General features: G+C 41.8%; 1 protein-coding gene across 2 annotated transcripts in view; it reads left to right on the plus strand.

The window, feature by feature from the left end:
- mdn1 (midasin AAA ATPase 1) overlaps nucleotides 1–25,375 on the plus strand; it is a 218,421-nt gene that overhangs the window by 41,622 nt on the left and 151,424 nt on the right. The window contains exons 13-17 of one of the 2 annotated variants that reach the window (XM_057822299.1): nucleotides 2,022–2,134; nucleotides 8,066–8,217; nucleotides 14,279–14,339; nucleotides 17,910–18,121; nucleotides 18,206–18,309. In XM_057822299.1, coding sequence (XP_057678282.1) covers nucleotides 2,022–2,134; nucleotides 8,066–8,217; nucleotides 14,279–14,339; nucleotides 17,910–18,121; nucleotides 18,206–18,309 — 642 coding nt within the window. The remainder of the gene's footprint in view (nucleotides 1–2,021; nucleotides 2,135–8,065; nucleotides 8,218–14,278; nucleotides 14,340–17,909; nucleotides 18,122–18,205; nucleotides 18,310–25,375) is intronic. The other variant, XM_057822300.1, reaches the window with a different exon arrangement.

Below are 25,375 nucleotides of genomic sequence, written 5' to 3' on the forward strand. Positions count from 1 at the left end.
CATATCTATAAAGAATTCAGGGATTTAAGCATTTATTCACAAGAATTTTCAACGTAAAAAGCTCATAGTCTGTGTTTCCACTTGGTCAGCTTTGATGGAGATTGGCCCCATGACCTGTGAATATATTATGAAGTCTATGAAAGATCGTTGTGTCCTGGATATTGTTTAAAAAAATCCTATAAAAATGGAAACTATTAGTGTGGAAAATATGGTACTTCTAATTTATTTTAAATCTGTTTCCCTAGGCATTTATAATTTTCAGGCTTGCATGTTCTAGATTTTTGAAAACATATTGTAAAATTGTTTTCAGATGTTTAGTGTGTATATTCCATATGTTGAGTGAAAAGAAGTTCTGGTTACATTTTAAATAAATACTTTCATTGAGTAATGGACACGGCAGTATCGCAGTTTTTTTACCTCAGCCAATGGTGAATTCAATTTTGCAGCTGCTGCAGTGTACAGTGATTACTTTACATCATGAAAAAGTGTCATTTCTACAGTGTTGAGCTATGAAAAGATCATGTTAAAACAATTAACAATTGAGGGTTAAAATCTAGTCATTCCTGTGAGGTACCTGTTATTAAAAAAGGCTGTTCATTACATACATTTCAGGATTTTTAACTTACCACCTCGAGTGGTGCATGATCAATATCTTCCAATAAAATCCACAGTCCTTTAGAGACAGTCTGTGTCAGCGTTCCTCCACTCGTCAGCTTTGACAGAGATAGGCCCCCTATCAATCGGCCATGTTTCCCGTCAATATGTGGAGTCTATGGATAAGAGTAATTTTGAAGCTCTGTAAAAAAAATTTATTGTCACTTCAACGAGTGGAAAAATATGAAATGAAATGATTTTTTTTTTCACTGTAATATAATAATTCTGCCCGAAAATAGTTGCCTAATAATGTGTACGTACTGTAGATGTTTTCTTTTTAAAAAGCCAAAGCTTCACTTATATTTTGATGTTTGAGGGTTTAACATTTTGGATTGACCAATAGCAATGTGGTCAGACAGTAACAAAATTAATCTTCAGGAATGACACCTACCTAATAATTGTGCACACAGGGTATGTACCGTATTTTCTGCACTATAAGGCGCACCTAAAAGCCTTAAATTTTCTCAAAAGCCGACAGTGCGCCTTATGATTCGGGGTGCCTTATATATAAATCAATATTGAGCCGAAATGGGCTTACAAAATTGCACCATTATAATAAGAAAACCACAAATAACACTCTCCATCATAATATACAAAATCTTTCTTGCTTGCCATGTTTGTATTCATACATGCACACACACACATCCACCGACCCCACTTTCCCCCAAAGAAGTAGGGCGCGGTTCATGCTGGGATATGTAAAACGGCGTTTCATTTCCATTTGTGTTTTTGTGTAAAGACCCAGAAATGGCTCCTACATTTGTGTGTTTACAGTTGAACAAGGTTGGTCATATTGTGAATATGAACATTTAACTTCATGTCCAAACTGTTGTTTCCTTCAATGACCAATTATAAATCAACATTTTGGAACCAAAAAGACAAAAAATTCCCCCCCAAATTTGAATAAATAGTTTTATATTTGAAAATTCAACATAAGCAGCAGGTATAGTCATAGGCATTTTTGGCCTTTATACATGCTCTGGTCAAATACAGTGCATACATTGCAAAACAGCGGGAAAATTATAACCCATCTAACACAAAAAGGGTGACTGTGGAAATGAAAAAAGTTCCCCTCCACTATGTGATACAAATGTTGCACTACATGTTTTACCTTGCTGTTGTGTTGCTGTTTTGTTGACATTCCCTTTAGCACCATCTAATGGATGCATAAAATAAGCCCAGCCTCTACTGCAGCGTTTATTATATGCACCTTATAATGCGGTGCGCCTTATATATGGAAAAAGTTTTAAAATATGTAATTCATTGAAGGTGCGCCTTATAATCCGGTGCGCCTGATAGTGCTGAAAATACGGTACATATCATGATCTATCCATGAATAAAAACACATTTTTTTTCCTCACTTGTAGGTGCAGTACTTTTGCCAGATGTATCAGCCCACTATCTCGTTGAATGAGCAAGAGGCCTTGGTGGGTAGAACAACTTTAGTCCGAAAGGCCACTCAAACAGCACAGCTGAATATGTAAGTGGAACATGAAACACATCACCAAAAGTGCTTTCCAAACACACTATTATGAATCATTTTTAGAGCTGTCCCGACTAGTTGACGTTGTCGACGTCCTCGATAGGGATGGGAATCGAAATCCGATTCCAATTCGGAACCGGTTCCGAGTGTTTCGAGGCCTCGGCATCACAATGAAAAAGCCTTAACGATCCCTTTAACGATTCCTAAAGACGCGTATTGCGTCGTGACGTGTCTTGTTGTCCAGACGCATCAAACTAGCATGGCGCCAAGAACCACTCGCTCCAAAGTTTGACTACACTTCACCAGGAAAGAGTGTGAAAATGAAAGGTTACGACGGGTAAGCACGAGCATTGCAGCCATAAACATAACAATGACAGCACGTAGGTTGAAACGCTCGAAAGTGTGTCTTCACTTCACGAGGAAAAATTACAACAAAGCGACTTGCAGTCATTGCAAGGTGGAGATAACTGCATCGGGAGGGAATACGACTGCGCTGTCCTCACAGAGAGGCTAAGGCTCAGTTCTGGCTATACAGCGAGCTAAATTCCCAAATGACGATGTAGAAGACGTTGGTATAATTTGCTGACTTTATTCAACCATCACTTGAAGAGTGAAACTAAGAATAGAAATGAAACAAATCAATTTCGTCCCCAATAACAAACAGGTTTGCATCAACGTAAATCAGCGATGATTAGCTGCTAATAACAGTATGGTTAGCATTCGTTCGCTAGCATTAGCACATCGTTCAAACCACTACACAACTGGATTTAAGTGTCCGATCGCGAGTGGAAACACAACAACAACAACACAAAAGATGATACATACAGGCGTTGCCTCTGTAGATATTAACATGAACAAAGAACGTAGGCTTGTAGAAGTGTTTCCCTCTCTCACTTCGCTCGCTCACTCGCTTGGATGCGGCATTTCTTCGGGTGCCCAAACTGCGGCCCGCGGCCCAAATACGGCCCGCCTCCACATTTGGTCCGGCCATTTTGATTTTTTTTTTTTTTCTCAATCGTGTTATTTATTTCCTACCCTTTTTCCTTGAAGAATTCAGAGAGGGTTATTTGGTTATTATCTATTTAATTAATAGTGTTTTTATTATTAATTATTATTATTATATTATTATTTTTATTTTATTTACTTTCATTCCGTGAAGAATCCAGAAAGGGTTATTTGATTGTGGCTTTCTGAAAAACAAAAATTTTTTACATTTATGCACTTCTGCAATCGTCACACTTTTTCTGTTACAAACTGACCCCGGCCCCTTATCAGAGAAGGGAAAACTTATGTGGCCCTCACAGGAAAAAGTTTGGGGACCCCTGCTTTAACACATATTGCCAAAGGCAGAACAACAACCTATCTGCCAATATATACCAATATTTTTTATTTCTATTAGATAAATGTTTCAGTAAAATGTTACACATTCTTGTGTATTTGCCACTTATTGCCACAGTTAACATTGAGGCTTTGGGCCTCTTTTGATCTCGTTGTGAGTTTGTAAGGTTGTGAGTTCTGATTAAACAAACTCGATGCCAATCAAAACGTTTGTTCTTCTTTTTCCCCAAATTAGAATCTATAAGAGAATCGATAAAGAATCGAATCGTTAAGCAATATCGATAATGGAATCGGAATCGTAAAAATCCTATCAATTCCCATCCCTAGTCCTCGATGACGTAAATGCGTCGACGGGCAAAACATACCGTCGATGGGTAATGACGGGTTTAAAAAAAAAAAAAAAAAAAATCACATGCGGATAAAGTTTAGAATTGCGGGCGCTGGTGATGCAAGCAGTTGTTACTGGCACCCCCAAGGGGGCCGCTGTTATTTCAATGTGACCGGCATTGTCAGATTGAGCAAAGAGGAAGAAAGTGGGCGTTGGGGAAGTGGGAAGTTGGGAAAGTGCGCGGGTAGCGTGGAGTTGGCATCCCCCGTGTTTTTGTTTTGGTCAATCAAAGTATCCATAAAGAGCCATCTGACGCCTCTTGGTGTTTTTATGCACGCCGCCGCCTTCCTGAGGAGGAAATCGGACGAACCGATGGCAACGAGCCAATGAATCGCAGGTTCACTCCTCACTACGGCGAGGAGTTGAAAACACTGGCAATTACCAAAAAGGGCAGAATTGGTAACACGTGAAAGCGGGATAAAGCCAAAAAAGCGGACCAGAATAGCCAGAGCCTGGAATTATTTCAAAGAAAATATGGAGGGTGCCACTGTGTGTACTCTTTGCTAAGCTGAGCTCGCATACCACGGTGGCACGTCGGCTATGAACGAACACTTGAAACGCTGTCACCAAAGTGTAATTTCCGAAGACTAGAAACAACAAGCTAGCGGATTGTAAGTCCATACAACTTTCTCATGATTTTTTTTAAAAAAATGGAAGTTGCCTTTATTTGTGTCGTATCAACGTGCATTTTTATTTAGTAAAATAATTAATATATACTGTATATAATATAATTATATAATATTTTTTAAAATTATTATTCAATTTATTAGGATCATGGAAGCTCCTACTTGGGGAAAATATATGCATATATCCTGGACATACATAATGTAATTTAAAAAAAAAAAAAAATAATAATAATATATATATATATATATATATATATATGTCTATATATATATTGTGGTAACTCTTTGTTGGACATAATTCACCCACCCTAATTGTGTGTCTGGCCGAGCGCGTTACCGGCTGCGTCACAGTCACATGACTAGACACCATAAAGAGCCGCGCGCGTTCCGGTTCATAAGAGAGAATGCACGAGAGTTCACAGAGTGCAGGAGAGTTACAGAGCTGGACACAGCAATTGAGCAATAAAGACTCTTAACATTGCAAACCGCTTCACTGGTGACCCCGACGAGCCTCGCTGAAGTCTCAGAGGCATTTTCGAACACTTTTGAGCAATGGCGGATTCTAGCTTTCTCAAGCTAGCAATGTTTACCGAGTCTTCCGCGGCCGCGTGGTTCGCTAACGCGGAGGAGCAGTTCATCCTCCGTGGTGTTTCCGACGACACCATGCGCTTCTACCACGTGGTGGCCGCGCTCGGGTACTCAACGGCGGTTAGAGCACAGCGCTTCGTGGTTTATCCGCCGAAAGTGGGCAAGTACACGGGGCTCAAGGCGCACCTCCTCAGACTTTTTGAACCGTCGTACGAATCGACTTCAGAGGCGCCCAGGGTGCCCGCCTCGAGAGCCCTGCTGCCCGAGGTTCCCGCCAAAGATGGCGGCACTTCCGCCCCGGTTCCTCGCAGCCGTACTTCTGTCCCGGTACCCATGCCACCGCCGCGCGCCTCCGCTCTGGCACTTCCCGACGCCGACGTTGCTGTCTCTCCTCCGGCCCCGCTCTCGCTCGCCTCGGCTCCGTCGCCGCTCTCCGTCGACGCCGCTGCGCCCGTCCCTGGCTTTCCTGGCTGCGGCGCCATTGCGCCGGCCTGCGGCCTACTCGACGACAGTGCGCCAGCCTGCGGCCTACTCGACGACGCCCCGTCCGCCTGCGGCCTACTCGACCACGCCCCGTCCGCCTGCGGCCTACTCGACCACGCCCCGTCCGCCTGCGGCCTACTCGACCACGCCCCGTCCGCCTGCGGCCTACTCGACCACGCCCCGTCCGGCTGCGGCCTACTCGACGACGCCCCGTCCACCTGCGGCCTACTCGACGACGCCCCGTCCGCCTCGGGCCTACTCGACGACGCCCCGTCCGCCTCGGGCCTACTCGACGACGCCCCGTCCGCCTCGGGCCTACTCGACGACGCCCCGTCCTCCTCGGGCCTACTCGACAGCGCCCCGTCCGCCCCTGGTCTACTCGAGGGCATCCCGTCCGGCCCTGGTCTTGGCCTTCCTCACGACGTCATTCCTGTGCCTGCGTCTCTCCAGCACCTGCGCCTTTGGAAGTCTCCGAGGTCGCCCCTCTACTGGTGCCGCTGGACGCCGCCGCCACTGACCTCGCTCCAGCGCCTCCGGGAGTCTCCGAGGTCAGTCCTCAGCCTACGCCGCTGGCCATCGCCGCTAGCCTTACTGCTGTGCTGGCGCCTCCGGAAGTCTCCGAGGTTGCAGCGCCTGCGAACGCCGCCCCCGACATCTCTCCTCTTCCACCGCCTTTGGACAACGATGACGTCGCTCCGGTTTCGGCGTTTCCCCCGCTCCTGCTACGACCGGTCGACCTGGTTCGTCTCGCCTGTCGCCCTTGTCCACGACCGGGCGACTCCGACCGCCGCGCCGGTCGCCCTCGTCTCCAGCCTCGACCGGTCGATTCCGACCGCCGCACCCGTCGCCCTCCTCTGCAGCCTCGACCGGGTGGTGCTGCTTGTCCCAAGTCTCGACCGCTGCTGAGCAACGCGTGCCGCCTCTCTCAGCGTCTGCTTCTCCGGCCTCGCCTGCGCGGTGCTGCACGGCGCACTTCTCGTCATGGGCGTCCTCCAGACTGCTCTGCTTGGGCGTCCCGCATCTGGCATCCTGGACGGCCGCCTGACCTTCCGTTCGGTCGTTTTGACCTCATTGTTTGTGATTTATTATTGATATTTGTTATTTATTTATACGTTAATAAAGAATTTAGGTGTTCCAAAATGTTTTTTGTGGATTAATAAGCTTCAACAAAAATTTCATCATTAAAATAGTAAAAAAAAAAATTATTAGATTAGTCAAAAAAGTCGTAAAAATAGTCGGCTGACTAATCGGGAGGAAATTAGTCGTTTGGGACAGCCCTTATCATTTTACAATTCACTACTGATTTTAGTTGCTAATTTGATCTGTCCCAAAAGTAGTTGTTTTTTCCCAGGATTAAAGTATACTCATTCAAATACAAAGGTATCTCGAAATACGAAAGCTTCGGCACACTAAAAATTCATTTTACAGAAATGTTTTCATAGCTTTTTTTCCATGTCATATTACGAACAAATATTCTTCATACCAAAGGTAAAACATATTACAATAGATCATACCCGCCTGCAACAATGCAAAAATGTAACTGTTTGACGATAAATGTAAGCAAACAAAATACATACACCACACTGTGCTTCGCAATGCTCATGTAACTAAAACAATTTAAAAGGCACCAACCGCGAGAAGAAGTAGTAAGCAATGGGTGCCGAAGTTTGCTCATCTTTTAGCACTCCCTATTTGCGCTGAGCTCGAGTAGTCATGTGATAACGTCTGTAGAATGAGCTGTATCCTAGCAAACTAGTTAAACTTAGAAACGACAAAGCATTACGAATAAAGACAGGCAATCAGTGGACATAACAAATTTGATGTTGTGTTTTAGTATAGGGTTAGGTTAGCGATTCACTATTTGGGGAAAAAGTAATGACATGAAAGCCACTCTGAAACCAATTCTTTTCATATCCTGAGGTATTATCCTGAGGCATTGTTATGTAATTGTTATTTACTATGATTTTTGTTGACTGATCAGTGTGGATTCTATACCTCGGTCTAATCCCTCCTAGTTGAAATCGCTCAAAACCATGATAAAATACAAATGTTTTTTTAATGTAAAAATCCAGAAAACAAAGTTTGAGTTTGGAGATGAAATTGTCGCATGCAAACTAAAATGAATTTTACTGCCCTATCTTTTACATCTGGTCAAAAACAACAGAAAAGATCTTTACTCAGTCAGTACTCCTAATCCTCTCAGTTCCACCGTCTACCACTTTTAATGGCTGCCAATGATTTACCCTTGTCTACAGATGTGGAAAAATCATTTTTGAAATTGCTACACCCTTCCCATTGAAAAAACAACAAAAACATAAAAACACGTCGTTGAGTCTGAATGAGTTAAATATGGATCTTGGTTTTAAAAAATAAATAAATAAAAAAAATTGTTGTTGTTTTTTTTACTTTGCATTTTTAAATGCCAAAACAAATCACTGAACAATCCAGCTTTGGGATCATTTCTAATGTGACTACATTTGATTTGAGTTTTTTTTTCTTCATTAGCAGTGATGACCCGACATTTGCTGCTACTCGGCCAGCTGCTGTTCTTCTGGAGCGACTGGCTGTGTGCATTGGTAAACTGGAGCCAGTTCTGTTAGTGGGAGAGACCGGGACTGGAAAAACCACCACTGTACAACACCTGGCCAGAATCACAGGTGAAACCGTTACGCTCTATAAGAGTAGAATTGTTTTGAAAGAATAACATACGCTACCTCTCTGCATTCTTGCAGCTCTGTTGTCCACATTTGCTTTGCATGCATCTGTTTTGCGAAAACAATAGTGGTGTATGTCAAAGGTTTGTGACGTGTTGGTTGGATATTCGCATTTTGCGTATCCATCTTGCTGTTGCATCAGTTACATATGCAATTTTAACCCACATACGAACCACTAGATATAGGAAAATATTTTTATATATTTATATTTTACATACTTGGGATGTCTCGATCACACGTTTATGCACCTGAGTCTGAGCCACCTGATTTTGACAATCTGCTGATACAGAGTCCCGATCCCATACCGGAAAAAAAAGTTCCAAACGTGTTGTTACTGTCCCACCGTGCCACCTTCATAATGTTAATTTAAAACAAGAATAACATAAAAATGCTTGTCTTTGTTAAATGCTTCATTGAATGAGTCCACTCAAGTCTGCTCACGCTGCTAAGAACAGCCTTTCACTTCCACAATGAGTTGCTACAGCACACTTGAGCAAGTTTGATTGACATATGTGTGCCTTTGATCGTAGGGTTACCACCCTTCTCTGGCAAGATCAAAGCTACAAACCTGTTTATCATCGTTAACTTTAAGTATCAAACAAGAGGCTGCATTGCTTTTCAGCCGATTTGGATCCTCTGAAAAATAGCGTGATCAGCCTGATTTCCGATCACGTGATTGGATCGGGACATCTCTACTTTTCATCATAAATTAAGGCCATGTCTACACGCAGGGTATTTTTCAAAAAGAAGGGAGTTTTTCTACAGTCTGGCAAGCACACGCACATTTAAATGAATGTTCCTAAAAACTCCGTCCAATGTGAAGATGGGCGAATTCTGCTTTTGTAGCACCATCATGTGGACACTGATAACCAAAGATTGAACTGTGAAAACGTCACAGAATGTGACAAACTTTGTCCCTACCCATTTGCCCCATTGGTCCCATGAGACCAATGTTAACATTTGGAGTAAATTAGACAGGTGGTTTTTGCTTCCATTTACAGTGGGGCAAATAAAAATTTAGTCAACCACCAATTGTGCAAGTTCTCCTACTTGAAAAGATTATAGAGGTCTGTAATTGTCAACATGGGTAAACCTCAACCATGAGAGACAGAATGTGGGGGGGAAAAAACAAAACAGAAAATCACATTGTTTGATTTTTAAAGAATTCATTTTCAAATTAGAGTAAAAAATAAGTATTTGGTCACCTACAAACAAGCAAGATTTCTGGCTGTCAAAGAGGTCTAACTTCTTCTAACGAGGTCTAACAAGGCTCCACTTGTTACCTGTATTAATGGCACCTGTTTTAACTCATTATCGGTATAAAAGACACCTGTCCACAAACTCAGTCAGTCACACTCCAAACTCCACTATGGCCAAGACCAAAGAGCTGTCGAAGGACACCAGAGACAAATTTTTAGCCCTGCACCAGGCTGGGAAGACTGAATCTGCAATAAGCAAAACACTTGGTCTAAAGAAATCAACTGTGGGAGCAATTATTAGAAAATGGAAGACGTACCAGACCACTGATAATCTCCCTCGATCTGGGGCTCCATGCAAGATCTCACCCCGTGGCATCAAAATGATAACAAGAACGGTGAGCAAAAATCCCAGAACCACACGGGGGGACCTAGTGAATGACCTACAGAGAGCTGGGACCACAGCAACAAAGGCTACTATCAGTAACACAATGCGCCGCCAGGGGTTCAATTCCTGCATTGCCAGACGTGTCCCCCTGCTGAAGAAAGTACACGTCCTGGCCCCTCTGCGGTTCGCGAGAGAGCAATTGGATTATCCAGAAGAGGACTGGGAGAATGTGTTATGGTCAGATGAAACCAAAATAGAACTTTTTGTTAGAAACACAGGTTCTGGTGTTTGGAGGAGAAAGAATACTGAATTGTATCCGAAGAACACCATACCCACTGTGAAGCATGGGGGTGGAAACATAATGCTTTGGGGCTGTTTTTCTGCAAAGGGACCAGGACGACTGATCTTTGTAAAGGAAAGAATGAATGGGGCCATGTATCGAGAGATTTTGAGTGAAAATCTCCTTCCATCAGCAAGGGCATTGAAGATGAGACGTGGCCGGGTCTTTCAGCATGACAATGATCCTGAATACACAGCCAGGGCAACAAAGGAGTGGCATCGTAAGAAGCATTTCAAGCTCCTGTAGTGGCCTAGCCAGTCTCCAGATCTCAACCCCATCGAAAATCTGTGGAGGGAATTGAAAGTCCGTGTTGCCCAACGACAGCCCCAAAACATTACTGTTCTAGAGGAGATCTGCATGGAGGAATGGGCCAAATTACCAGCAACAGTGTGTGAAAAGCTTGTGAAGAGTTCCAGAAAACGTTTGGCCTCCGTTATTGCCAAGAAAGGGTAAATAACAAAGTATTGAAATTAACTTTTTGTATTGACCAAATACTTATTTTCTACCATGATTTGCAAATAAATTCTTTAAAAATCAGTGTGATTTTCTGTGGTTTTTTTCCACATTCTGTCTCTCAGGATTGAGGTTTACCCATGTTGACAATTACAGGCCTCTCTGATCTTTTCAAGTAGGAGAACTTGCACAGTTGGTTGACTAAGTACTTATTTGCCCCACTGTATATACAAACTCTTGCAGTGCTTCATCATAAGGAACACATGCGAAGGATCGAGGTATGATGGACCATTATTTTTCACGCATTGTTATGAATGTACTTAAGAATGAATTAATGCGCTTGGCTGTGGAAGCTTTTTTTTCTTTTACAAACGTGCTGGTGTGGACTAAATTATTTTTTTCCGGACATATTAGGGCAGGATCCTTGGTTTTAAATAAAGATACACGATAATATCGGTCACCGATAATTATCGGCCGATAATGGCAATTATGACGTCACACAGATAATCCAGATAATAAAAAAATTCAACCGATAATGCAATCCGATAATTATATACTTGATTTTGCCTCCAAATGTGCTCAACCGAAGAATTCAGCACGCCGCCTCCTCAACCCCTCCCCTCTCTGAAGCCCCTGAGGGAGGAGGGGTTGAGGAGGTGGAGTTACAAGACAAGAAATAGTAGAATATTATGGCGGCTGTTACTAAAAAAACGACGCTCTCGCCATCTGCGAAACATGTACCGTACAAGTTCCACGAGGCAGAAAGAACGCGTCCTCATTCAAAACCACTAACCCAGCAGCCATTTAAAACTGCATCACAAAGAATTTTGGAACATATACGAGGCTGCTGCTAGCAGGAATGCTAAAGCTATTGTAAACACTAAGCTAAACTACAGGGCTTGTGACAATACAGAGTCGGGCTGTTTGGGAATGCAGCCCAAGGCGGGTGGTAAATTCCGACGGAGCCCGCTGCTTTGGCCAGTCCGGCAGGCCGCCGCCGCCTCGTCATAGGCGGGGCGGGCCGAGCCCGGTTCCCCGGCCTCTGGACCTCCGGCGAACACCCCGGTTTCTCGAGCGTTCCTCCACGGCGTGCGAGCAGAGCCAGGACCCGAATACGCCGCGGCGAACCGGCCGGGCGGATTATCCGGTACGAATGTAGCTGCCGCCGAGACGAGACAGTTTTTTTTTACCTTAATGACACGAGAACCAAAGCCCTAGATAAAAGAAATAATGCAGTTTATACGACCACCATTCTTCCTGAAAAAGTGATGTCCGGTAAGCAAGCTTATCATGACGGCACAGTGGTTATAAGATAATTTAAACATGGAGAAAACGAAGTCAGCCAGTCAATAATGCATTCAGAATGTGAAATGACGAGCGGTCAGATGACTTTGTAACGCTGCCTTTATTTTCGGCTTAATAAAACTCAGGCACAAAACAACACGCACACGGATGCGAGCGCAAACTCCATCCAAATAGTACTGCCGTGTAGCAGTTTAGCTGCTGTAACGCAAATGTCGTGAAAGCGGCAAATGTAAACAAAGCGCTGCAGAATGGGTACATGACATCTCGCTCTTTTGAGGTAATCATTTTCACAGTGTGCAACAAAGCATATAACATTAGCAATCACTTTTCAAATTATTTAACTTATTTCTTTGCTCAATTACAGTCACAGTAGATAATCAAATTCTTAAATCAATATTCTGTAGCCACAAATATTATTCAAAATCTTTCCTTCGTTTTTTTTTTTTTTTTTTAGGATTAAGTATAATAATGTATTGCTTAAAACAAGGCTGTTAAGATTATTTTCAGCTAGCTATTTTTCTTCCAAGAAATCTGAGAGAAATACACTTGAAGCGATGGCAGATAATTTCACTTATTGCCAATAGATTTACACTTAAAACTGACTAGTTTTAAGGAGGTGTGTTTTGCAGCGGATTAATGTTATATATGTTAGGAATGGCTTACTTTTAAACGCATTTTTGTGCAACTTAGGTATTTACTCTGTAAGTAATTGTTGCCAAAGGTTTACCATTACACAATGTCAGACAATCTGTCATTATTTAGATGTTTGAATTGACGACTTGTTCATACATTGTGTTGAAAAAAAGAGCAATAAATTATATTTTTGCACAGTAATATTTTCTTTTGTGTATACTTTAAAATTTTACATAAATCTTTTAATAGAATTATCGGCTTGACATTATCGGTTATCGGTTGGAATGAGGAGGAAATTATCGGTTATCGGTATCGGTTGAAAAATGCATTATCGTGCATCACTAGTTTTAAATAGACCTGCTTGGTGTAGACATGGCCTTAACCAAAGCAGCCATTTTCTTCCAGTTTTATGCTTTTGGCCATCGATGGTTGCGCCATTAACTGGAAGTCAAGCAATCATCTTTTTAGCATTTTACTTATTTTGTACCAAAACGAAGGTTAACAAGTGCCATGTAAGAAACTGTTCCAACGCAAACTTTCTCGAATTGTTATATTAAAAATTATTCATCTGGTTTTAATATTTTCAGATGAGGAATTATATGTATTTCACTTGGAATGTTACAATGTTGAGTCGAGTGTCAAAAATACATATTTACTGTACTGTTATTTCGTATATCCGTTAGCAATAATGAAAGTTAATACATCCATATATAGGAAAAAAAAAAGCCAGGCCATGACCTACTTTTAACTTTGCAGTCTGATTCATCATGCTATGAAATCGAGTCTCGACTGTAATTTTGAACCAAAAGCGTGATGCTCGTCATATTGCTATTAATATGTCGATTAGTTCGAATAATCGAGTAATTGAATTACAAACATTTTATATTTCTTGCAGAATGAATTTTAGGAAATGTAAAACAAAGAAACCAGTTCCTTTGCTTGTAATAACATTTAAGTTGGCTTGCTAAGATTGCTCTTTTAAAAGACCAAAATGAGGATCTAAGTACAAGAAAAGAGCAATTGGCCAACTTGCATAGCAAAGGTCTGCTAGCTTAAATGCAATAAAATGCTAACATTTTTTGACAATGCTCTTAAATCTTTAAAACTCATATTACCACAAAAAAACTGCAATATGTACCTCTTAATTACCAATCCAGAAATAAACATATTCGCTCAAACAAAAACATACCTTATGTTGTTCTTAACAGAGGGCAGCTGGATTCAACCATGTTAGAGGAGATGTCGTATTCACTGTCAATAAACTAAATATAATCAAAACAAATCATGACAACGCCAATCTAATTCAACGAATCATCGAAGCAGCAAAATTTGAGTTGTTTTTTTTTTCTAATCGAATTACTCGATTTAATCGATTTTGTTGCAGCACTAATTCCAATATAGGTTGCATTAATCAAGCACATAAGCATCTTTTATTTGGAGGAGTTCTGAAGGCTTTTCTTTACTCTTGCAAACACCATCCTAGTAATTCAAAACAACGTGCTACATAATTGTGAGTCGATAGCTATTAATCGGTTCCGTATAAAACCACAATTTTTATGCCTACATTTTTCAATAATAATAGGCTGGCTATTCCTGTTAGTTTGCGGGCTAATTGGGGACCCTGGTATTATGTTTGCCATTAGTCATCAGACAATTTTTTACACAGGTTGTGTTGTGCATTTCTTCTAGGACATCGGTTGATGGTTGTTAACATGAACCAACAGAGTGACCCTGCTGACCTCCTTGGCGGGTAAGCTTACACGATTGCAGACGCAACCATTTCCCACCAAGGAATATGATTTCAAAATTACTTTACAATGTTGCTATTTTTTGTGATCTCCCTGTGTGATTCCAAAATCAGCAATCAGTAAGTTTAGCTTTTTTTGGCTTAATATGGTCATGTAATAAGTATTGCTCATATAGACACAGTTTAACCAATGAGGTTCTACTGAAACGAGCAGGATCTGACTGCAAACGACTGTTTACACTTTTAAAGGGATCCTCGAGCTTTAAGACAAGTATTTCTTAAAATATAAATGTTAGTATGAGTTATAATAATTTGATATTAAAACCCCTCTTAATGTTTTCATTTTAATAACATTTGTAAAATTATTTCAAGTGAAAGGTCGCCATTCTTGTTGACGTCGCAGTGCGGTGACGTCACCGGGCCCGTTGCCAAACTTCCAGCGTGTCACTCGTTAGCTACCCCAACATGTCGTCAGTTCTGCCCTACCAATTTTAACCAGATCGGAAAAGTGAAGAGCAGGACAGCACTGTCGGTCGTTCACAAGACGAGCAGCAAAGGCAAAATGCAGAGCAGGAAATACCTGATAAGACAAGAGTTGGGCAAAACTGGTGATGTACTCGCGGCAAGTGCGTCTCAATGACAATGGAGCGAGAGAGTGTATGCTGTTGAGAACTCCGGTTTTTGTTAGCAAATCTTCAAGTTGAGCTATTGCGTGATCAAACTTATTCCAGTATAATTATGTAGATTGTTAGCATCCAGAGCTGTCATGTGCTTTACATACAGTACAGTACAGTACAGTGAAGGTAATAAAACAATGAATGCACACGTGTGATAGTCAGGATCGGAGTCGTGTATGTCCTCATTAAAGAGCATATGACACAAGAAAAAAAGTCTTAAATGGCATTATTATGTGAATCATATTTTGAAACGATTCGACTGTATACAACAATTTAGCAAAGCACAGATGACGAGAAATTAGTCTTTTAATCTGCCGGTTAGCCATGCCTACCATTATAGGGCTTTAGCGTCCCCAACAGGTGGATGACGTCAGCGGTAGACTGGGCTCATTGGTTTTACTATTCAGCCCATTGAGGGGGAATTATTCAGAACGAGGAAAACGCGACGAAGAGAGCTGCAAAATGTCATTGTTTCAGTCTCTCTACTCCAATATTTTTACAGGATATTCTTTTTATCCAAGTATTTTCCCCAATAGCTATATAAATGGCTTGAGAAGGACCAGTCAGCCCGTCGAGGGGGAACTATTCACAATGAGGAAAACGCGACGAAGAGAGCGGCAAAATGTCATTGTTTCTGTCTCTTTACTTCAATATTTTTACAGGATATTCTTTTTATCCAAGTATTTTCCCCAACAGCCATATAAATGGCTTGAGAAGGACCAGTCAGCCCGTCGAGGGGGAACTATTCACAACGAGGAAAACGCGGCGAAGAGAGCAGCAAAATGTCATTGTTTCTGTCTCTTTACTTCAATATTTTTACAGGATATTCTTTTTATCCAAGTATTTTCCCCAATTGCTAAATAAATGGCATGGTCATGACAAATAACAGTCTGAATGGAATATGAAATAATAAAAATGCATTTATTCAGGACGACATGGCAAAATTACTCCATGATGGTCAAAACTGTCGACTTCACCTTTACTGTCGCACCTCCCGAACGATATTTTATGACACCTAAATCGGACATATGTCATTTCCCTTCCCCGGCTTCGGAGAATGTAAACAAACCAGAAGGCGTGACAGCTAGCCGACATGCTAACCCGAACCGAGTGATGTTTCAAAGTCTTCGAAGCGGAAAAATCACACATAACTATCCTGGATTATTTGACATGACGACCCGGTTGTTGATTGCGTTCGCGGATCGGCAAACCGCCCGGCGGAGAGCAATTTACAGTTCGTTCCCCGGAGGAGGGTGGCTGGAGTTGTTGTGCAGCTAACGTGCTGCTGCTAATGAGCATTAGGAGAGCTTTTTACATGCCTATCAATGATCAAACGTAAGTAGTCCTTCATTTAAAGGAAGTTTGTAGTGTTTACTTTGTAATCGCTGTATTCGTATTTGACATAATACAAAACAAGATGTTTACTCACTTCCTCGTAAGTCCAATGGTCCCACAGTAAATATCCGCGGTGAATGGGAACCTTTTGAAACTAAAAAGGCGCATACGCCTCTCCCTCATACAGAATGATTTTTCTGTAGCTGTTTGGCTGGCGTGATGCGAAAAATAAACGTATTAATCCGCAAAATCAGCTGATTCCTTCGTCCTCATACACAACAGTACACTGTAGCGTGAAGAGGACGTCTTCTACCGTACACGTCACAGCGCCCTCCTCCTCAATGCAAGACCGAAGCCGGAAGTCACCCATTTTCATGGCGTGGGATTCAAAAAACTAAATAAAAATAGCGATCGCTTCCACACACATCCAAGCGGCCCATATCATTCAGGGGCATAAAATACCACGTGTATTATGAAATAAACATGCTTTTTCGTGTCACAGGCACTTTTAATTCGTCATCTGGATCGAGTGTCCTCCATGTCTTGAACATTCAACGCACCACATTTAGCTACATAAGGGTGGTCCATATTAAGTGCTCGGTGCACATCAACTGGCCACTGTATCGCTGCATCGGACGTGTCTGGATCAGTTTGAGTGGCAGCATCACTCAAATTAGGTGAATACTGAACAGACACACTTACTGCCTGATGAACTGACAGTAGAGGTGAATTAGTAGCTTCCTCTGTGACTAGCGGTACGCCCGAAGGTTTGCATACCACTGTAGCGACAGGAGCGGCTTGCCTGCTAAAGAGAGCAGCCAGCAGTTTGTCTTTGGCGCTTTATTGCGCGCATTTCACTCGCTATCTGAGTGTGTTGAGGCTTCATGTGAGAGAAAATAGTTGGAACAGCATTTGATTTTAGTCTCCGCTTATATGCAACCGCTCCGGTGAGCTCTTTCATAAGTTGTCGGCAACTAAAAGCCTCCAACGCGGTAGGAGAAAAATGGCAAGAACAAAGCCTTGGGTCTTTGGGAAGTTTTGTCAGTCTACAGGCATTTTCCCAAACCTTTCACCTCTTCTTGTCATTAGGAAATCTGTGGAGACTCACATTACTCCCCTTATTTCCATTTGACTGGAATTGCATCCAAAAGCAGCACATTGTGGCATTTTACTTAGCAAGTTTAGGCAGCAATACACAATTGTTGTACACAATTTGAAACGTCCCAATTACGTCATCATTCCGAGCCCGCAAAACATGGCGCCAACTCTCGGTCAAAATATGTACTAAATATTATAAAATATTGCCATTGATTTCACATTTATGTGTTTCTCACAACGTATTTTAGCACAAGAGAACAATTATGGTTTATTAGAGCCTACATGTCTTTAAGATCAAGGATCTCTTTAAGACGCATGATTGTTCAAAAAGAGTGTTCTTGCTCAGTTAGAATGAAATCCTTCAACCCTGCAGCCCTTTGTAAAATAGTTTGGGGACGCCTGCTCTATTATCACTTTTCATGACTCACAGGAGGTAACATCATTTTATGTCTGCCTGAAACAGGTACAAGCCAGTAGATCACAGGCAGATCTTACTCCCCTTGTGGGAGACCTTTGAGGACCTTTTCTCCCAGACTTACTCCAGGGAGCAAAACCAAACGTTTCTAGGTCATCTGCAAACATGCTTCAGAGAGAAGCGTTGGCGTGACCTACTCAAACTCATGGACCACGTCTGCAAATCTGACCTCACTAAAGTGTTGCAAGGGAACTCAAACGGTAAGTCGTGGTCGAGTCATTAGTTGTCATTTTTGTTGTCCTGTCTATCTGACTTATTCTTTTTGCTGTCTTGTATATATGTAGCTACCTTGTTGCAGGAGAAGTGGGAGTTTTTGGCTAGAAAACTCAGTCAGACACAACAGCAGATTCAGACATGTGAGACGGCCATGATCTTTGCTTTTATCGAGGTAAAGAACTAATAATTAATGTGTCCATTTTATGTTTCACATATCCTGTTTAGTATCATGGCTACTGTTGGTGGGAGATTAGGGCAAACAGAATAGCATCATGCTTGGAGAACCCCATTTATTTATGTGCTTTCATGCCATTATATAAATGGCGGAAAACACTCAAGTGACTTGAAGTTCCGCTCTGAGACACCCAATTTGGCCAAATTTCAAAATTGTCTGATATGCACGTGTGATATATCATTGGAAAACTTAAAATCTCAATTTTCTGGGGAAGAAAAACTTTGAACAGGAGGGCATGTTTAAAACTTTTTTTTTTTAAACAGCAAAACCCCAACTGGAGGCGAAAGCACGCGAGAGCAGAATTAAAGACGCCACGATTGTAATGAGATATTATCGCGTACTTACTAGAGGTGTGCAAAATTTCCGATTCTTGGATTATTCGCGATTCGGCTGTGGAAGATTCGAGAACAATTCACAAACATCCAAATTCCGATTATTGAAATATGCGAAGTAAAGCAGAAGTACAACACACTCAGCGCGCCGCGCGGTCTTCGGGACGCAATGAGGAACGAAGCGAGAGTAGCTAAACATCATGCTTCTCATTACCCGGCCCCTCGGGTAATGCCAATGCTCAACTCACGGCTCTAGCTCAACTCATGCCACGAGATAAAAAAAACACAACAACATACTTGACTGCTGCCGAAAAGCTGCTACAAAGTACAGCCACATAATGTTATGGTAGATATCATTTATATAGGACTAGATGCACTATAGATTCGGTAGCGTTAGCAGCACATCTACAAAAAGCGAGACGCGGGCGTTAGTAAACGGCCGCCATCTTAAAGCAGTATACTTCCCTGCAAGGCTGTTGTAGCGAACCTTCTAAGCGAACCTAATGAACTTTTTATCTAAAATACTCCTAAATCGGTAAAATATTGACTTGAATCTATCTTTAAAATAGTTTTAAAACTTTCACGTCGAAAGTAGACAAAAGGGAAATTATGGAATAACGGGAGCAATTTTAACAACTTTAACGGTTGATTCACAACATTAAATTAATTGAATGTAGTTTAAAGCTGCTGATACAGAATGGGGACTGGAGTTTTTTTATTTACTGTTATTTTTGTACATTTGTTTACTGCTATATGTTAACTTGATACTGAAATAGTAGTTTGGTTTAGCCTGAGAGTATTTTTGAACAATTTTGGAACTAATGTAGAAAACATTTAAAAAAAAAAAAATAAAAATAAAAAAAAAAAAAGGAGGGGGGTGCATCAATAATCGTTTTATAGTCGAATCGGAGCTTCTGAATAGTAATCGTAATCGAATCGTTAGGTGCCCAAAGATTCCCAGCTCTAGTACTTACCTTGTTTTGATCCAAAAACTCCATGTAGCATGTATCACCGAGTGTCAAGACACAGCTTTGAATGGCCCAAAGCCAGATTTTATGGGTGAAACATGGTAACATAGAAAGGGTCGCGATGCAGAAATCGTAGACATCAAGGAGTGTTCGAGATTTTCATTTTCATTAAAGATGCACCGATACCGATACTAGTATCGGCAGGGGGCGCCGATCCGGCCCAAAATGGTGGTATCGGTATCGGCGAGTACCAACAAAGACGGCGCCGATACCATTTACCGGTCCATTATTATAACATTTGACCGCAGCCTTTTTTTATTCTCCTGGTGCTCACTACACTTTGTCTCTGTGTTGTGTGATGACACGTAAACACCAAACAGCTATCGCTATTGGCCTGCTCCAGACCAATGAGAACGGGCCAATAGCCACTTCTGACCAATGACATGGCCGACATGGCGACATGGCCGACATGGCGGCATGGCGGCGGTCGGGAAATATTTCAAAATAGAAATCCCGTCAATTAAAATCAGTGGCTGCGTGCAAGATTTGCAGCCTGAAAGTTTCGAGATGTGGAGTTAAATCGGCCAGTTTCAATACCTCAAACCTGATAAAACATATGAAGACGAAAGGTGAACGAACACAACGAGTTTGAGCCTGCAAGAGCAGGACTGCTATCCAGAGGAAGGGCGCTGGACAGGTGCAACAATCTCTGGTCAGTTCACTACGTCTACTTTACTTTTATTGTCTTCTACTGAAAGAAATGCTGCAGTAATTTGGGAACTGTTTCCAAAGTAGGGTTGCCACCCTTCAGAAATAGAAATAAGGGACCCACCCCCTCCCGAAAAAACGAGGCTAATAGAGAGACTGGATGCTGTGGTCAATTATTATTACTTATAATTGTGAGCGTCCGCAAATGCGGAAACAAGGTTGGACCTCGAAGCGGACAACAAGCGGGGGATAAGTACAAGGGTTTAATGATTGCAAACAAAAAATAACACGCGATCGCGGGATAGTAGAAATAACAAAAGGAGTCCGTAACAGCAGGTCGACGGAGCTCAATACTACAAACTCGAAGATTAACTAAGACGATAGGCAGCGAGCCAAAAAGCCCAAATAAAAACACTCAAATACCTGCACAGGGTAGAGGTTACAAACGAGTGCAGCACACTAACAGGAAAAACCCTATGCAGGGGCATAACAAGCAAATGTAGCGAGACTATAGTGCGAGATGTGAAATGGCGATCAGCAAAGCAAATATCTCGGCAGCCTTCTCTGAGCTCACCCGTGCTTAAATGCTGCGTTGATGAGGCCGCATTGGATTCAGGTGCGACGTCAGGAACGCCCCCACTAACAGCCCAGCAACAAAACACAATCTAACCAGCAGCAGAATGTGACAATAATTTCATGAAAGTTGCAGTTTGACCTTTGAGAGGTTTAAAAAAACTTTACTCAGTTCATTCAGAGTTTATTATTATGAACTTATTTTTACTTTCTTACTGTTGGACTAGTATTATACTTTGTACTAAGCTTTTTCCTATTTTGCAAAGGTAAGCAACAGCCTGACAAAGCCTTGATAGCAATGATTTCACACCCAATTATGTAGCTCTTTTGGGGGGGAATATATATATATATATATATATATATATATATATATATATATATATATATATATATATATATATATATATATATATATAATCGGGGTGGTATGGTATCGGTATCGGCCGATACTGCACAGCCAGGTATCGGTATCGGGGCCAAAAAATGGTATCGGTGCAACACTAATTTTCATATACAGTTGTGGTCAAAAGTTTACATACACTTGTGAAGAACATAATGTCATGGCTCTCTTGAGTTTCCAGTTATTTCTACAACTCTCATTTTTCTCCGATAGAGTGATTGGAACAGATGCTTCTTTGTCACAAAAAACATTCATGAAGTTTGGTTCTTTTATGACTTTATTATGGGTTAACAGAAAAAGTGATCAAATCTGCTGGGTCAAAAATATACATACATGGATCTGAAAAAGCGAATCATTGACTTGAACAAGTCAGGAAAGTCACTTGGAGCCATTTCAAAGCAGCTGCAGGTCCCAAGAGCAACAGTGCAAACAATTGTTTGTAAGTATAAAGTGCATGGCACTGTTTTGTCACTGCCACGATCAGGAAGAAAACGCAAGCTATCACCTGCTGCTGATTGAAAATTGGTCGGGAGTAGAGGTGTGCAAAATTTCCGATTCTTAGATTATTCGCGATTCGGCCGTGGAAGATTCGAGAACGATTCACAAACATCCAAATTCCGATTATTGAAATATGCCAAGTAAAGCGGAAGTACAACACACTCAGCGCGCCGCGCGGTCAATGAGCAACGGAGCGAGAGTAGCTAAACATCATGCTTCTCATTACCCGGCCCCTCGGGTAATGCCAATGCTCAACTCACGGCTCTAGCTCAACTCATGCCACGAGATAAAAAAACACAACAACATACGTGAAGCTGCTACAAAAGTACGTCATCCACATAATGTTACGGTAGATATCATTTATATAAGACTAGATGCACTACGGTAGCGGTAGCGTTTGCAGCACATCTACAAAAAGCTAGATGCAGACGTAGTAAACGGCCGCCATCTTAAAGCAGTACACTTCTCTGCAAGGCTGTTGTAGCGAACCTTCCAAGCAAACCTAATTAACTTTTTATCTAAAATACTCCTAAATCGGTAAAATATTGACTTGAATCTATCTTTAAAATAGTTTTAAAACTTTCACATGTCGAAAGTTGACAAAAGGGAAATTATGGATTAACGGGAGCAATTTTAACAACTTTAACGGTTGATTCACAACATTAAATTAATTGAATGTAGTTTAAAGCTGCTGATACAGAATGGGGACTGGAGTTTTTTATTTAATGTTATTTTTGTATATTTGTTTACTGCTATATTTTAACTTGATACTGAAATAGTAGTTTGGTTTAGCCTCAGAGTATTTTTGAACAATTTTGGAACAAATGTACAAAATATTTAAAAAAAAAAAAAAAAAACAAAGGGGGGGGGGTGCATCAATAATCGTTTTAGAATCGAATCGGACCATCTGAATCGTAATCGTAATTGAATCGTTTGGTGCCCAAAGATTCCCAGCTCTAGTCAGGAGGGTGAAGATTCAACCGAGAATCACCAAAAAGCAGATCTGCCAAGAATTAGAAGCTGCTGGAACACAGGTGTCAGTGTCAGTCAAGCGTGTTTTGCATCTCCATGGACTGAGAGGCTGCCCCGCAAGAAGGAAGCCCTTGCTCCAAAAGCGGCACCTTAAGGCTCGACTGAAGTTTGCTGCTGATCACATGGACAAAGATAAGGCCTTCTGGAGGAAAGTTCTGTGGTCAGACGAAACAAAAATCGAGCTGTTTGGCCACAATGCCCAGCAATATGTTTGGAGGAGAAAAGGTGAGGCCTTTAACCCCAAGTACACCATGCCTACCGTCAAGCACAAGAAACCAAAGCGGTTTCGGGATGTCTGTAAACAGTGGCTTTCAGGGTAAAACGGACAAATTAGAAATAGTTCGAGGGCTCAATGCGCCATGAATCTGCTATGGCAGCATATAGACATATTGTTCTATGAAACACAACAGTTCTTTTGGCTTAAAATACAGCAGTTTATTGCAAAGAGGGGTGCAAGAGCAGAAACAGCTTTTTCAGCCTTCTCATTGTTTTCCACCATATATATATTTTAAAATCTTTTTTCAGTTTTGCCTTATTGTCTACGATCTGCTTTTTTATACTATTAGTATTACTGGACTGCATGCTTTGTCTGGTTTCTTGGTAAAAGCAAAAAAAGGAAAAAAAAAACGGGTAGTATAATTTATTTTCACGTAATTATGTCGAATGTGTTGCTCATCTTTAAGTCACTGTGACGCCGCCTTACCACAACAAAGAGCTTTTTACGTTGAAATTCTTGTGAACAAATGCTTAAATCCCTGGATTCTCTATAGATATGGACGTAAAACAGTCTTCATTCTTTGCTAAAAGAGCAAAGAACCGAAAATATTGCAAACTATGATACCAATTCCGTAGCGGCTAATTTCTCCCATTGATTTTTTTCCCACAACGTTTCAAAATGCATGCATGGTACGAAAAATATAATAATTGCCTTGAATCCTTGAACAAATCACTCCTGCGACAATCCTTCTTGTTTATATGCGGTACAGCTTTTGTACTTTTATCCTAAATCCCACGTTGAATTGCTGCATGTGTCGCTGCGAACGACTGCAAATAACTGAAGCGGATTGTGGGATGGGCCCCCTGCTTGAAGGTGTTGCGCAGTGGCTGGCTGAATTGACCCATCAATACAGTTATGAAGTGTATGGTGTGTAGTGTACTATGCTGTGCTCACATGGACAGTGCTTGTTCTCACCGTCAAATAGCTACCTCAAGTATCATCAGAAATGCAACATACCATAACCCACTTGTTGCTCCTGGCTGAATTGATGCATTTTGCTTGCAGCTAGCTGTACACCTAGCACAGGGGTCGGGAACCTATGTCTCATGATCCACATCTGGCTATTTTGATGAGCGCGTCTGGGTCTCTGCCAACCTATAATCTTTAATGTGGAACCCGCTGGCTCACTTGGCATTAATGAGCTATGATGAGCTGATGGCACATTCGCAAATTGATCTTGGACACTTCAAAAATGCTTCACAATAATATACTTCACCTTGCCGGTCCTCCCGTCGTTGGTCATAGAGAGATGGGTGACATCGCCTTGCGCGTTAAGTCACCGCTCTGCCAGCAGCGGGGCGGCCCCTCCCTGCTCAAAAAATGCATATGGGAAAAATAAACCACGAAAGGGAAACGCGTGACCCCACAAGTCACACCAGGCGCAAAATCGCTTTCACTTTTGTGACTTTTTGGACTGTCATATTGTCGCCACTTTCAGGAGAGCCCCGAGAGGCTCTGCCTTCTCGGCCACTGTTACGCACACTGTTGTGGTTTCTGCTTCCAGAATATATACACGGCGCCGCACAATGTTTCTATTTGTTATTTTCCAAGTGGTGAGTACGCAACTGCGCAATGATTGTAACATCCAAAGTAACGATGTTAGACTTTCTTTGTCATTTTGCCAAGATTACAATCGCAACTTAGCAACTGCTCGTTAAAGCAGAGCGTGACCACGCGCTCCCTCCTGTGATGCATTCATTCGTTCACGAAAGAAATGGAAACAAGTCTGACAAAACACACGACATAACGTTACTAAGTAGCAAACGTTATAGCTAGATAGATATTCGCCCTGTGGGGTTTCTTGTTTTTAAGTTGCTTGAAGTGGTAGCATTTCGCATCGATTATAATAATGGTCTCAGTTTAATACCATTGACATACTACTCCACTGCATACTGCAAACCTCTGTCTGCTTCTAGAAGAAATTCAATTAAAAAAAAAAACAGGTCTATTGCTAGGTGGTAGTGCAAATTCAGAAATTTGAACTCCCGCCATCACCATCATCCATAAATCGTTCGTTCACTCGGCCACTGTCACTGAGAGAATTTGACAGAGCCGTGGGTTGAATGAGTTTTCCAAGGGGGCGGGGCTTTGCGATTGGTCCATTGGGGCTACGGGATGAATAGACCCTACTCACCAACGTCACAGAATGACGTGTCGCTGTATCCGGCCGCCATATTGTCCGTCTCTGTTTAGCCCTATTCTCAATGGTTTCAAT

This window comes from Corythoichthys intestinalis, chromosome 19, assembly GCF_030265065.1.
Source record: "Corythoichthys intestinalis isolate RoL2023-P3 chromosome 19, ASM3026506v1, whole genome shotgun sequence".
Classification (NCBI taxonomy): Eukaryota; Metazoa; Chordata; class Actinopteri; order Syngnathiformes; family Syngnathidae; genus Corythoichthys; species Corythoichthys intestinalis.